Genomic DNA, 14840 nt, shown 5'->3' on the forward strand with positions numbered 1-14840 from the left:
AAGTACTGCCATCGTCAACTCCACAATTCAGATGGAAGGGGGCCATTTTCCAACAAAGCACGAACAATAACTTAGCTCCAGTTCCCCTTCAGCTCAGCCAGAGAAGACATCCTGGTTTCTTCAACCATGCTTTCCCATGATATTCAAACTAGGATCCTGGTTAAAGGGCTCCCTACAAACCAGGGTTGGAAGCCTGGATTTGCAGGAAGTGCCGAAACCACAGGTGCCTGGTTAGAACATCACAGGATGGGAAACAGTGGCTAAGGAACCAGGAAGTCTCCTCTGCAGCTGAGCAATTGAGGAAAATGCAGAAAAATAGGGGGGGGGGGAATACTTAAACTCATTGCTGATTCACACAAACCATGTTGTTGTTTTTTGAGTGGCCTCATTGCATCTGAACAGGGCCTCATAACCCTGGTGACAATTCCCAAATAATCATTATTTCAAGTCACACTTTTTAATCTTCGGCCAATTGCACGCAGGGTAATTAAAGCAACAAGCTACCCATTCTGTTCTTGAAAATGCTAGCTGAATGCTTTGAAAGCAGTTTTCCAGCTGGTTGATAATGTAACCACATACTGTATCTTCTTGAATGGAAATAGCTTTGAAGCGATTCACAAGCTATCCCTGTAGAATTGAATTTTTACCGCCAGACCTAATCTCCTGTGTCGAAAGGTCATCATACTCACCGTTTAATTAGCATAGCATAGCCAAACTCGTAGCACAATCCAGTGCAGATCTAAGTCCCACTGTGTTCAAGAGGGTTTCCTCCCAGGCAAGTATGCTTAGGGGAGAACATTTCTGCTCCTGATTTAGGGGGAATTTTAATTAACAGAGACGTTTAAGGATAAGTGCCTGTTCTTTAAGTAGAGTATTAAAAACAGATTCCAAGGAATTGAAAAGCTTGATAATGGGTAAAGAGATTATAAAAGCTTTTGCTTTCCAAGTCATCTATTTAGCAAACCCTCTTCAGACTGTTATGATGAGACCAGCCTGGCCTATCATTTGCCTCAGCATCACATTATCCTGGCTCAAACCATTGTTCTGCTTTGCTCAGCATTGTCTACACTGACTGGCAGCAACTCTCCAGTGTTTATCTCTGTTAAGTAGGGGGAGGGGGGAATAAGAATGATATGTTTCTGGATAATATGTTTTGTTTTAATTTTGAATAAAAAAAGTTATTAAAAAAAATAAAAGTAGGATATATGTGGATCGGCTCAAAATAATGCATGCAGCCCACCACAAAAAATGGTGGCTGTGCACACACACCATACATTTAAAGGACCCGCCCTACCCCCGGGAAATAACCCTGGAAACTGTAGTTCGTTAAAGGTCCTGGGAATGGTAGCTCTGGGAGGTGTAAACTACAGTTCCCATGATTCCTTGGGGGAAGTCATGTGCTGTAAATGTATGGTGCGTTTGAAGCAGCAGAGACCCAAACTAATGAGAATAGTCGTTTGTCTTCCATTCCAGTAGCATTATTGAAATCTCATGTGTTGCCAGCTGTTTACATGCAAGACAGACTGTTTAAACTTTTTTTTTTACCAAAATGAAAAAAGAAAAAAAAGAGCTGAGCGCCTTGGAAGCCCAAATTACCCATTTCAGCTTTACTGGAGAAGCCTGCTGCCTGCTTGATAGCTGCTGCTGTTAAGGCTAATCCCCGGGTCCTCTTCAAGCCATGCTGAAGCACAGATTCGAACTGAGCACAGAGACATGTAACTCTGCAAAACAGACAAAGCTTAATAAGAAGCACCGTAGGAAAGGGAGAAGGGGTGAAACAAGATTTAAAGGCACTCTCCACCTCCCAGCTTAAGTCAATGCAAGACGGTAACGATACCCCGGTTTAGCACAGAAACCTATTTCACTGATTGCTGCAATCAGACCTCAAAACCTGCTGGTTCCTGCTTCTCATCCGCAAGTCAAGGTCAAAAGAGGCTTCCTATCCACTTTACTCAGCAAAACAGGGAAGGATGGGAAAGCAGAAGGAATGGGAGCCAAACCCAAGGCAGAGACCCAGCCAAAGAAACAGACACACTCAGTTCACAAGTCCTACGGCATGAATTTCGAGGTTGGGTGGAAGAAATGGTAAAGAGGTGCACAGGATTCATGAGCAACTGGTGGATTCCACTGTTAACCCGTGGAATTCATTGCCACAAGACGTGGTGACGGTCAACAACTCAGGTGGCTTAGGGTTAGACAAAGTCAAGGAGGGTAAGACATTGGTCTGCTCATCACGATGACTACAGGCTGTCTCCAGAGCCAGCATGCCTAAAGATTTGTTCTTGGCTCCAACTTGTGGTTAGTGAGGAGAGAGCTGAGCCACAAGCCCTGGTTCGGAAGCCACACTAAGCCACACAGACATAAGTAAAGGCAAAGGGACCCCTGACCATTAGGTCCAGTCGTGGCTGACTCTGGGGTTGCGGTGCTCATCTCGCTTTACTGGCCGAGGGAGCCGGCGTACAGCTTCCAGGTCATGTGGCCAGCATGACTAAGTCCCTTCTGGCGAACCAGAGCAGAGCACGGAAAGGCCGTTTACCTTCCCGCCGGAGCGGTATCTATTTATCTACTTGCACTTTGACGTGCTTTCGAACTACTAGGTTGGCAGGAGCAGGGACTGAGCAATGGGAGCTTGCCCTGTCGCAAGGATTCGAACCGGCGACCTTCTGATCGGCAAGTCCTAGGCTCTGTGCTTTAACCCACAGCGCCACCCGCGTCCCCAAGCCACACAGACATAGGGTGCTGCAAATAAGGGCCAGGGAGGAGTAAAGAAGCTGTGAATGCCCATGTGGCTACGTTACAGGCTGGGGTTCCATTTAGATCGCACATAATCCCTGCTATGAAACAGCCACACTGGTTGTCAGTTCATTTCCAGGCCTCATTTAAGGTGCTCATGTTAGTACTAAAATCTCTAAATGACTCAGGTGCCAAATACCATCTACTTCCCCACAGACATCCTTGGGGATTAAGATAGGCAGAGGGGGGCTTCTTGGTAACTCCACCACCCTCAGAGGTTCGGGTGGAGGTGGCCCAGGAGAAGCCATTCTCTAGCACCCCCAAATTGTGGAACTCCCTCCCCAAAGCCTGGAATCTTCCTTAGAAAGCTTTCGGCCAATGCTAAAGACCCTGGCTTTTGACACCTGATGTTATCTCCCCAAGAGCCTGATTAACCCCACAAGGCATAGAAATAATGAAACCTCCTTATAACTTCCAACAAGCGCTACAAATCTTCCCACATTGAGATGGAAATGAAACTGAAGAATGGGGAAGTTCTGCCATCGCTTCTTCCCAAAATAAGCTCAAGAGAGTTTCCATTCTAAGAAAAACAACAAAGATTATACCATTGCGGGAAATAACTTATTTCTTAGTCACAGCAATCCCCAGGGGATCTTGATGAACCTGAAGGACCAACAATTATTGAAACCCCCATCAAGGACCAATTTATTTGGGGGGGGGGTGGCAAGTCAAGCAAGATGCTGCTGTTGTGCATCCTATGGTACTGGCCCCACCATGCGTTGCAGAGGTTGTAAACGCTTGCCTCATACCATCCTGCACACAGCACAAACACAACTCTCTAACAACTACCTCTCCCAGACTAGCCTGAATGTACATATCAGGCAAAACGAAGCATTAAGCCAGCTGATGACACATATGACTAAAAACAAGTGGCATTTATTCAATATCCTTTCAGACTTACCTGCTGTCCGAATCGGAAGCAATCTCCTTCCTCCCTCCAAATCTGATCTGGCACTGTAATGAACAGATATGTCAGCATCAATGGCGTGATGAGGAGAGTTTTAAATATGTTGACGCTCAACTTAATTGAGTGACCATACACCTTTAGTTAAAACGCCAATTTTTATTTTTTTAAAAAAGATTTTGGAACTAGGTACCATATTTTTCGCTCTATAAGACGCACCAGACCACAAGACGCACCTAGTTTTTGGAGGAGGAAAACAAGAAAAAAATATATTCTGAATCTCAGAAGCCAGAACAGCAAGAGGGATCGCTGCACAGTGAAAGCAGCAATCCCTCTTGCTGTTCTGGCTTCTGGAATAGCTGCGCAGCCTGCATTCGCTCCATAAGATGCACACACATTTCCCCTTACTTTTTAGGAGGGAAAAAGTGAGTCTTATAGAGCAAAAAATACGGTAGGTGAAAGAAGCATGAGGTTTGGCTGTAAAATCAAACTGCCGTTCCATTTTACAAAAGTCCACATGTATTGGCTTAGTTCAAGGGTTTTCACCCTTTTTGAGTCCACGGCTCCCTTTACCATTCTTTACCATTGTATTCTTTCTGTGCACCCCTGTGGGTCTCAGGATCTCAATTATGTGCTCCCGCTTGCCTGCAGAGATGTCAGTCTCTCACCTTTTTCGAACACCCTCCTTTTTGGAGTGCTTCCTCAGCCTCCTCTCCTCTCTTCTTGGGAGTCCTCCAGGCTGCCGCTCCTGGTCTCTGAGCTGCCACCTCCCACCCTAAAGAGAAGTGCCTCCTCATGCCGCCGCCCCCCCCAGGGGGCCTGGGAAGAGAATGCCCCCAGGCTTAGTGGCCTGACAGAGATGCAAGAGGGCATCAGAGGACGGAGGGAAGGAAAGAGGGGCAGAGGCCAGTGTTGCCTGTGGCACTCCTGACCATCATTTAGGCTCCAGGGGTCAGCAAACTTTTTCAGCAGGGGGCCGGTCCACTGTCCCTCAGACCTTGTGGGGGGCCGGATTATATTTTAGGGGGGGGGAATGAATGAATTCCTATGCCCCACAAATAGCCCAGAGATGCATTTTAAATAAAAGCACACATTCTACTCATGTAAAAACACCAGGCAGGCCCCATAAATAACCCAGAGATGCATTTTAAATAGAAGCACAAACTCTACTCATGTAAAAACACGCTGATTCCCGGACCATCCGCAGGCCGGATTTAGAAGGCGACTGGGCCACAACCGGCCCCCGGGCCTTAGTTTGCCTACCGATGATTTAGGGCAGAGGTGAATACAGTGGTGCCCCGCAAGACGAATGCCTCACTAGACGGAAAACCCGCTAGACGAAAGGGTTTTCCGTTCTGGAGGTGCTTCGCAAAACGAATTTCCTATGGGCTTGCTTCGCAAGACGAAAATGTCTTGCGAGTTGCTGCGATTTTTTTCCGCTCCCCACCCCCTTTTTCTAAGGCACTAAGCTGCTAATAGCCTTTTAGCAGCTAATCCGCTAATCCCTTAAGCCTTTAATAGCCGCTAATAGCCGCTAAACCGCTAATAGCGCTAATCCGCTGATGGGGTTGCTTCGCAAGACGAAAAAACCGCTAGACGAAGAGACTCACGGAACGGATTCTTTTCGTCTTGCGAGGCACCACTGTAATCTCATGCATTCCAGATGCTGCTAGCCTACGACTCTCATCATCCCTGACAGCTGAGCTACGCTGGCTGGAACTAATGCAAGCTGACGCACAACATCGAGAAGGCTAAAAGTTCTCCAAACCTGGTCTCATGGCTAGATGAACTTGTGCAACTTCTTTTCTTCAAACCACAGCTTTATTGTTACTGCCTCTTTTCTCGAGCTGCACTGGGAGCTTTTCCTTGAAGAGCAGCCAGTAAGTACTCAAAATAAAAGTGCAAAGAAATTTGCAGAAGGCCAAAAAAGAAAGAAGAGGTGCCAGTTCAAGTGTCTCTGCTATTGCTTCCGCATGAGAAATGTGGCCAAAGCTGCCAAACTTCTCCAAATCCTCTGCAACTAACTTTGAATACAGGAAAGGAGCCATGAGCGCAGATGATCCGGCAAGTAAATTTCTGGAGCTCTACGGATTTACTTGTCCTGGCCAACTGCTATTCAAACTAAGTGGTGATTTGCCAAAGGAAAGTGAGGGTGCTTCCAGCCTGTCAGTATTTTGCAGAAGGTATTCAAGTGCATACTAGAAATCTAAGTGGATTGAAGTGTTCCATTGCCCAGATACAGCAAACACTTTTTTAAAAAAAATCTGACTTTTTGCATAGGCAAACTCCGGCCCTCCAGATATTTGGGACTACAATTCCCATCTTCCCTGACCACTGGTCCTATTAGCTAGGGATGATGGGAATTGTAGTCCCAAACATCTGGAGGGCCGGAGTTTGCCTATGCCTGTTCCATAAAAACCAGACTGGGCACCATTTAACCTCCGCCTAAGCTTTATGCAAGTAAACAGCTCAGTAAAAACTCAATAAAAAGATCATCTGGAAGAGCCCTTAAGGTCCAGGATTATTTGGGAACATTGCAAAAACAAAGCAAGCACACATATTTCAACACAGCTATTTAGAATTGCATCAAAATGAGACAGCTCCAACTATTATTAGAAAGGTTTCAAGTATGGAGGCACCCTCTCCTCTTTGTAGGCCCAACTTCTTACCTGTTTAACTGCATCCAATAATCTCTCCAGGAGAAACTGTCTTTTTGCCACGTTGTTCTGCAACCCTAGAATTCAAGAAAGCAGAGGGGGCTATATATTAAATATACTGCCCAGTTAAGGGGGGAGGATACTTTGCTTTTTGCCCTAGCAGTGCCTTCCCTAATCACATTAATTACAGCAACTTATACGTGGGTGGCGCTGTGGGTTAAATCACTGAACCTCTTGGGCTTGCCGATCAAAAGGTTGGCGGTTCAAATGCCCGCGATGGGGTGAGCTCCCGTTGTTCAGTCCCTGCTCCCGCCAACCTAGCAGTTCGAAAGCACGCCAGTGCAAGTAGATAAATAGGTACCGCTCTGGTGGGAAGGTAAACGGCGTTTCCGTGCGCTGCTCTGGTTTCGCCAGAAGTGGCTTAGTCATGCTGGCCACACGACCCAGAAAAACTGTTTGCAGAAGCGGAGAAACACCGGCTCCCTCAGCCTGTAAAGCAAGATGAGTGCTGCAACCCCAGAGTCGTTCATGACTGGATTTAATTGTCAGGGGTCCCTTTACCTTTATATCAATTATGATAACTGATATATTGTACTGAAAGCACCTCACAATTTTTAAATGAAGCACATTTTAAATGCAAATTGTCAAAACAGCAGTCATTAAAACATTTTAAGAGGTCATGTTTGAGAAAAAGCACAGTGGAGTAAGAATGTCTGCCAAAGGGTCAGATGTATATCCTGGGAGGCTGTTTCTTATTCAGGCATGAATTAAACAATTAGAACACATCAAAAAAGGTTAAAGCAACTTATAATCACAGAAATAAGGTGGGTCCTAAAAATATACACCTCAGATGTCAAAAGCCAAGGTAAAGAAGTGTGCCTTCAGCATTCACTGAAAGCTGTTTAATGAAGATTAGCAATTCAGTAGGGAAGGAATTCCACCACTTATGGGCTCCTGCAAAGAAAGCCCTCTCCAGGGCTGCCACCGCTGCAAAATCCTGAGGGCACCGGAACACCAGTGGGGCCCCCTCTGCCAATCATAACCCCCAAGGGGGTCTTCAGGGAACAAGATAGTCTTTCAGGTACAGTGATATCTTGGTTCTCAAACTTAATCTTTCCAGAAGTCCGTTCCAAAACCAAAGCATTCCAAAACCAAGGCACACTTTCCCATAGAAAGTAATGCAAAATGGATTAATCCTTTCCAGAACTTTAAAAACAAGCCCTAAAACAGCGATTTAACATGAATTTTACTATCTAACGAGACCATTGACCATAAAATGAAAGCAATAAACAATGTACTGCAGTCACACAATCAATCAATCAATCAATCAGTAACTGAACTGGGTTCCACACAGTCAGAAAAAATGCAACAAAAATGCAAAATAAATAGCAAAAACAGACAGACCTCAGTGTAACACTCAAAATGGAAGTGTGGCACTCAAAACGCTGCACGTTTGGCTTCTGAAAAAAGTTTGCAAACCAGAACACTTACTTCCAGGCTTACAGTGTTTAGGTTCCAAGCTGTTTGAGTACCAAGGCATTTGAGAACCAAGGTACAACTGTATTGGGGACCTGAGTTGTTTAGGGATTTAAACACCAGCATGAGCATCTTGGATTGGGCCTGGGAACAAACTGGCAACCACTGCAGCTGTTTTAAGTCATAAGCCTGATAAACAGCTCTGTCAAACTCAACAGACAACTTGCATTTTTGCTTCCTAGTGAAGGTATCAAGGACAGCAGGAGAGAAACCAATGGTGACCGTGTCATAATGGACCCAATGAATGAGAAATATTGCCTAAACTTTAGCTGTGTATGTGACTGAAGCAATAGAAGCTGGGGCACTTTTCATGCCAAGTACTGTATTTTTCCGTGTATAATACGCCCCCATGTATAAGATGCCCCCTATTTTGGGGGAGTCCAAATTAAGAAAACACCCCCAGCAAAAACCGTGTATAAGATGAGCCCCAATTTCAAACCTATTTTTTTGGTTAAAAAAAACCTAGTCTTATACACGGAAAAATACGGTAGTTTTGACAAGAGGCGTTTGCAAGGAACCAGACGTGCAGAAAACAGCACTTGCAAGAGCTCTGCTGAGTAGGACCAAGGGGCTGTCCAGTCCAAAGTCTTGTTTCCAGCAAGGTGACTTTGGAAAGCTGACAACGCAAGACATGAACACAGCAGTCCTTTCACCTGCTGTTCCCCAGGAACTGGCATTCAGAGGCTGCTGCCTCTGGTCCTGGAGGAAGAACAGTCACCATGACTAGTAGTCACCGATACTCTTGCCTTCTATGAACTTGTCTAATCTGCCTTTTAAACCCTGGAGAGCCACTTGCCAGTCAGAGGAGGCAATACTGAGCTACATGGACCAACTGTCTGGGACTTGCCATTTCTATTTATTTATAGAAGTATTTATATACTGCCATCTCATAAAAGGCAACAGAAGTGTACAGAATGCAGAACACTACATGTAGACAATAAAACATTAAAGGTAGCTTTCAATGATGGACCAGTGGTTTTTAAGATGATGATGATGATGCTAATAATACTGTTCATAATATACTCCAGCATTAGCCAGCTCTGACGGAACCACAGCTTCAAAAAAACAAACAAACCCCAAACTCCCCTCTCTGCTTGTAGAACTGAAATTCAATTAGTCAGCGTGAACAAAAAAACGCTTACTCAGCCTGCTGCCGCATTTGCGGCGTTTCTGAAACGTATAGATTTCAAGCTCATAACCCAAACTGGCCTCCGTGATGCTGCGGGAGTCCAGCTCACCCTGACGAGGGCCCCTGCCAGCTGGGGCTCTTCTCGAAGGTTCAATAACCTCTGGAGGTTCCCATCTGTGGCATACGGGAACAGGGTCAATGATAGATCGTGGTGGGAGAATCAGGAAAGCTAAGTATCAGGAAGGAAGTAGCATAGGAAGCTGCTGTGCCGAACCATTGGTCCATCGAGCTCAACGTTGTCTACACGGACTGGAAGCAGCTCTCCGGGATTTCAGATGGGGATCTCTCTCAGCTCTAACTGGAGATACCAGGGTTTGAACTGGGTACCTTCTGCATGCAAAGCAGATGTGCTACAAATGAGCTACAGAAAGTCTCTGAGAAGCAAACACCCTCTCCCCTAGGCGAGTGCTCTGCTTACCAGGGGTGACCTGCCCCGTTTCACTGCCCGAGGCAAAACAGGAAGCTGCTGCTCTGCCCACGGAATACCACCACCCTTTGCCATCCATGCCAAAGCCTTGCTTACCAGGTCTTGAGACTGTAGCTTGCAGCTTCCAGCGAGATCTCGTGGGGCTTTCACGAGATCTCACTCGAAATGAGAAGCAGCCATTGCTCCTTCTCCAGTGGTAGCAGAGGTGATCCTTGGATCCTATTGCCTGAGCCAACTGCCTCAGTCTGCTTACCATAAGGCTCTGTTGAAATATTTGATCCACTGCCATCAATTTTCAGCACAACATTGCCCTGGTATGAGAAAGACACAGAAGCAGGCACCAATTGGCCTCCAGAGAGTTGCCTCTGCCTCCTACTAAGGTGTAACAGGAATCTCGGATAACTGTGCCATACAAGTGCTTTAAATGAGGTAGAACAGCAAAGCTGTCCCTTTGCTCTTGGAGAAGTAACAATACCAAAGGAATAATATGATGGGGTGTTAGGGGTGTTAAGGGATGGGTAGTGCCTCTGGTGGGGGTCACATCATGCTCCGTCTGGACCAGTTTGTCCATCTTTGGTCTCCACCCTGCACTCACCTGTAGCTTCTAAAAACTGTCAGCATGTGACAGCGGCCACACCTCAGGAACAACCTTGACTAGCCAGCTAAACTAGGTGATGGGAGCCAATAGGTCTCAAACCCTTGGTAAGTTAGGGACTTTCCCTGCATGCAAAAACAGGCTCTGGCATATTGAGCAAATGAACTGAAAATAAAATATAAAATACTGATAGATGCAGAAGAGAGAGGGGATTTCTCCCTGTCGGATATGAGATTGTATTATGAAGCATCTTGTCTTTCTTGGTTGAAGGAATGGATGACACTGGAGAATCCACATATCTTAGATTTAGAAGGTCATGATAGTATCTTTGGTTGGAACGCCTATTTGTGGTATGAAAAGGTGAAAGTACATAAAGGATTTACAAATCCTTTATGTAATACAGTACAGTACATACAGTAATTAGGAAAAAATTGTATAGAGTATGGGATAAATACAAAAGAAATATTGGAGACAAAACCACCACTTTGGCTCTCACCGTTGGAAGCCATAATGGTAAAGAAAAAGAATATGATAGAAGGTTGGACAACTTAAAGAAATTTAGTAAAACAAGAGGGAAAAGAGTTTAAATTAGAAGAGTTTAAGGATTTATCAGGAAAGTTAACAACATGAATACAATATCATCATTTGAATGAAGTATTTAAGAAAGATAGAAAACAAGGGTTTGGGGAACAAATATCATAATTGGAGAGAGATCTGTTGGAATGTAAAAGTGCTGTCTAAAATGTATAAGATATTATTGGATTGGGAGACAAAGGATGAGCAGGTAAACTCTTCAATACATTGGGCAATAGATATTGGTTATAATATAGATATGGAAGTGTGGGAACAATAGTGGAACATGGATCTCAAATTTACAGCATGCTATGGTTTAAGAGAAAACTATACTAAAATGTTATATAGATGGTATCCAACACCAAGTAAACTGGCAAAAATGTATAAATCAAAATTGAATAAGTGTTGGAAATGCAGAGAGAAAGAAGGTACTTTTTATCATATGTGGTGATCTTGCAGTAAGGTTAAAGCTTACTGGGAAATGATATATAATGAACTGGAAAAGATGTTTAAAATAACATTTTTTAAAAAACCAGAAGCTTTTCTTCTGGGAATTAAAGGAGCAGAACTACCTAAACAGTATAGAAATTTATTCATGTATGCAACTAAGTGGCAAGAATGTTATTTGTCCAAAAATGGAAAGAAGAAAAGTCCAGACAAAAGAAAAATGGATACAAAAAACTTATGGACTATGAAGAAATGGAAAACTTACTGGAAAAATAAGAAGTCAGAGTAACAAACTTTTTATAAAAGAATGGAAATGATTTATTTCATATTTACAAAAAAAATTGTAAACTGTTGAGGACATTGGCAGGATTTTTGTAATAACCTGCAGTTTCATAAAAGTATATACTTAAAGTAGATGAATGAAACAATAAGTTAATTTAGAATATGCAGGAAATGATAAAAATACAATTACGAAACCACAGGAGGAGGAAGTCGAGTTTTGAAATGTTAAAATGACTGTAAAACTATTGAAATGTATATAACTGAAAATCATAAATAAATAAATTGTGAAAAGCAATAAAAAGGATAAAATGGGAGTACAAAGCTGTTATGTACAATGCTGTAAACTCCATGGAAGAAGGATGAGAAAACACAATAATAAATAAAATCAAAATCCTGTTGCAGCCTTCAGTTGTTTGCAAATTGATTCCCATCACAGATGGCATTATTTTAAATTGCACTTTGGATGACATTGCAGGAATATATGCTTCAAATATAGCACAGGCATCTCAACCTATGTTATCCTAACGAAGACTCGGGTCCTCCACTCCTGGACTAGTTCTTCTTAGAAAATTTAAGGCACTTTCAAAGTGTTTAACTAATCAACATAAATAATATAGATGCCTTATATCAATAATAAGTACTTTATTGTGGTTTAAGGAAACAACATTGAAAAACAAGCAGCATAATCAATATAAGTTGCAACATAAACCTTTAAGTAAAGCACAACAAAAAGAAACCACTATTAACTCCTGGATCATTATTTACCAAACAGATGGACTCAACAACAACTAATGAAAACTTAGAACTGAAAGAGACAGAATTAGCTTAATAACAGAAGTTATTATAAAGCCATTGGAACTAAACAGTTGATATCTGGTCAGCTTTTGCAACAGGAGGATTTGGCTGTCTGCACAAACTAGAACCAAACTCCTTATACTTATGTTAAATTCACCAAACGTAGATTGTGTCAATTTCACCAGAAGTATTGTCAGCTATTCTATTGACAATTAACTATTTCCGGTTATTCAGCTCATCACCATCAGACTTGTGTAACTTTGCCACAAAGGGATGGAAAACTCTAGAGAAAATTTGGAGGGGGGTGTTGATAAATACTTTAGCTCTAAGAGATAGGCCAATACCCCACTCAGTCGCAAACATCTTGGGTGACCTTGGGCTAGCTACACTACCTCTCCACCTCACCACACAGGGTTGCTGTGAGAATAAAATGGAGAAGAGGGAGATCTCGCTCCACTGCTTGGAGCAAGAGGTCCTGGGGGACAAGCAGGCTACAAATGGCATAAGTAAATACTGTAAGTAGATATACATAGAAGCCCAAATGGTTAGGGTGTGGGAGGAAACTGCAAGCAGATCCATTTGGCCAAGTTTTAGGGGCTGTATCCAATGCTAGCCCTACTCAGAGCATACCCACTGAAATCAATAGGCATGATTATCTTGGGTTCATTAATAGCAATGGGTCTACTTTGAGTAGAACCTAGTTGGCTCTCATTTCAGTACCAGAAGGCTGTGACGTAAAAAGTAATGGAGGCATCCCACAGTATGTGAGTAAGTCAGCTGCCAGAGCTCCACGTTCTCTAACCCATGAATAATAAGACAGTGGGACCTCATGTTAAGTACTTAATTCATTCCGGAGGTCCGTACTTAACCTGAAACTGTTCTTAACCTGAAGACCACTTTAGCTAATGGGGCCTCCTGCTGCTGCTGCGCCACCGAAGCACAATTTCTGTTCTCATCCTGAAGCAAAGTTCTTAACCTGAAGCACTATTTCTGGGTTAGAGGAGTCTGTAACCTGAAGCGTATGTAACCTGAAGCGTATGTAACCCAAGGTACCACTGTAATAATAATTTATTATTTGTACCCCGCACATCTGGCTGGGTTTCCCCAGCCACTCTGGGCAGCTTCCAACAAAGATTAAAAATACATCAAAATGTCACACATTAAAAACTTCCCTGAACAGGGAATGTCTAGAGAAAGGGACAGCAAACTACTGAACAGGGACAGAATACCCAGTGCCAGAGAGCAATGTCCTAATACTTCTAAAAAAACAACAGTGCTTTTAATTCCATTCCAGATTTACCTTGCTAGCAGCTTTAATTATTTATTTGCATGCATCTACAGCCCAGCTCACCCCATGCAGCCTCATTGAAGGTTATGGCATTGCATAACTTCATACACTATGTCATGAGGAAAGGTGGGCTTTGGTTTGAGTTTGCATTGTCATTTACTGTTGATTTCATGTTGCTGCTGCTGCTGCTATTCTTTCAATTCCTTGCCTGCCCTTCACCATCAAGCCCCAGGGCAGGATACACCAATCAAAACAACAACATCAAAAACAGTTTTAAAACAATCTGCCACCACAAGAGTAGAGGTAGGGTCCTGTTGCATTCTCAACACTGACTTTTTCGCAGCCCTGGCCACGAGAAATATTCGTCGATGAGCAAGCTACACAAGCGCTAGTTTAAAAAAAAAACTGCAATCGGAAATTAGTCGCTGGAAGGCGTTATCTGAACACCCTTCTCTCTCTCTTTTTTTGTCATGGTAAGATGCAGTTGCTGGCTCCAGGGATGCTGCTGCTCCCCTGTCAGCAGAGCGGCAAGGTGTGTCTGAGCATGCACAGAGCGGCATTCAGAAAGGTGGGAGCAGGGACTCCTTAACACCCCACCCCAGCACCACCCTTGCTGCTGTTGTTGTTGTGCGAAAGAGCAGCACCTAGCCAGCCCGTCCACCTCCTCCTCCTCCTCCCTTGCCAAGCAAAGCTTGCTCCACTCACCGCTCATGGCCGGCGACGGAGTTCCCCTCCGCGGGCAAGCAAAGCCTCGGGATCCCCCCTCCGACTTTTCCGACTCCTCCTCCGCTCCCGCCGGGGCTCCTCCCTCCCGTCAAAGCCACCAGCACTCCACAGCACATTGCCCCTCCACCCGGAAGTGATCCTCAAGGAGCCCGGAAGCAAAACACTTAGAACCCGGAAACCATCTCAGGCCGGGGGGCCATGGGAATTGTAGTCTCCATGGCGGCGAGGGTGGGGTAAAACCATGCTGCTTCGTCTTTTTCTTCCTCCTCCTGCTTCTCCTTGCAGTCGCTCTGAGCAGAGAGTCTCCCCTCCCTCTGCTTCCCGGATTTTGGGCCCCCAACTCATTATTTGCGTGTTAATTGCCGCCGCCTTGCAACAAGGCGGGGTTGCAGCGCTCCCCAAGTAGTAATAGTAATACTGTAGTAATTTATTATTTGTACCCCGCCCATCTGGCTGGGTCTTCTCAGCCACTCTGGGCGGCTTCCAACAAACATTAAAAATACATTAAAATGTCACACATTAAAAACTTCCCTGAACAGGGCTGCCTTCAGATGTCTTCTGAATGTCAGGTAGTTAATAGTAGTAGTAGTAGTAATAATAATAATAATAATAATAATAATAATAATAA

At 44.1% G+C, this 14840-nt stretch overlaps 1 protein-coding gene across 4 annotated transcripts in view; it reads right to left on the reverse strand.

Moving 5' to 3' along the window:
• Positions 1 to 14363, reverse strand: part of SNX29 (sorting nexin 29) — a 222063-nt gene extending 207700 nt beyond the window's left edge. For 3 of the 4 annotated variants that reach the window (XM_083412536.1, XM_083412538.1, XM_083412537.1), the window contains exons 1-4: positions 14192 to 14363; positions 6367 to 6431; positions 3695 to 3747; positions 1597 to 1721 (exon numbers count right to left, since the gene is read on the reverse strand). In XM_083412536.1, coding sequence (XP_083268662.1) covers positions 1597 to 1721; positions 3695 to 3747; positions 6367 to 6431; positions 14192 to 14198 — 250 coding nt within the window. In that variant the 5' untranslated portion in view covers positions 14199 to 14363. The remainder of the gene's footprint in view (positions 1 to 1596; positions 1722 to 3694; positions 3748 to 6366; positions 6432 to 14191) is intronic. The other variant, XM_083412539.1, reaches the window with a different exon arrangement.
• Positions 14364 to 14840: the final 477 nt, after the last annotated feature.

Source organism: Podarcis tiliguerta (assembly GCF_965153285.1).
Source record: "Podarcis tiliguerta genome assembly, chromosome: 14".
Taxonomy (NCBI): Eukaryota; Metazoa; Chordata; class Lepidosauria; order Squamata; family Lacertidae; genus Podarcis; species Podarcis tiliguerta.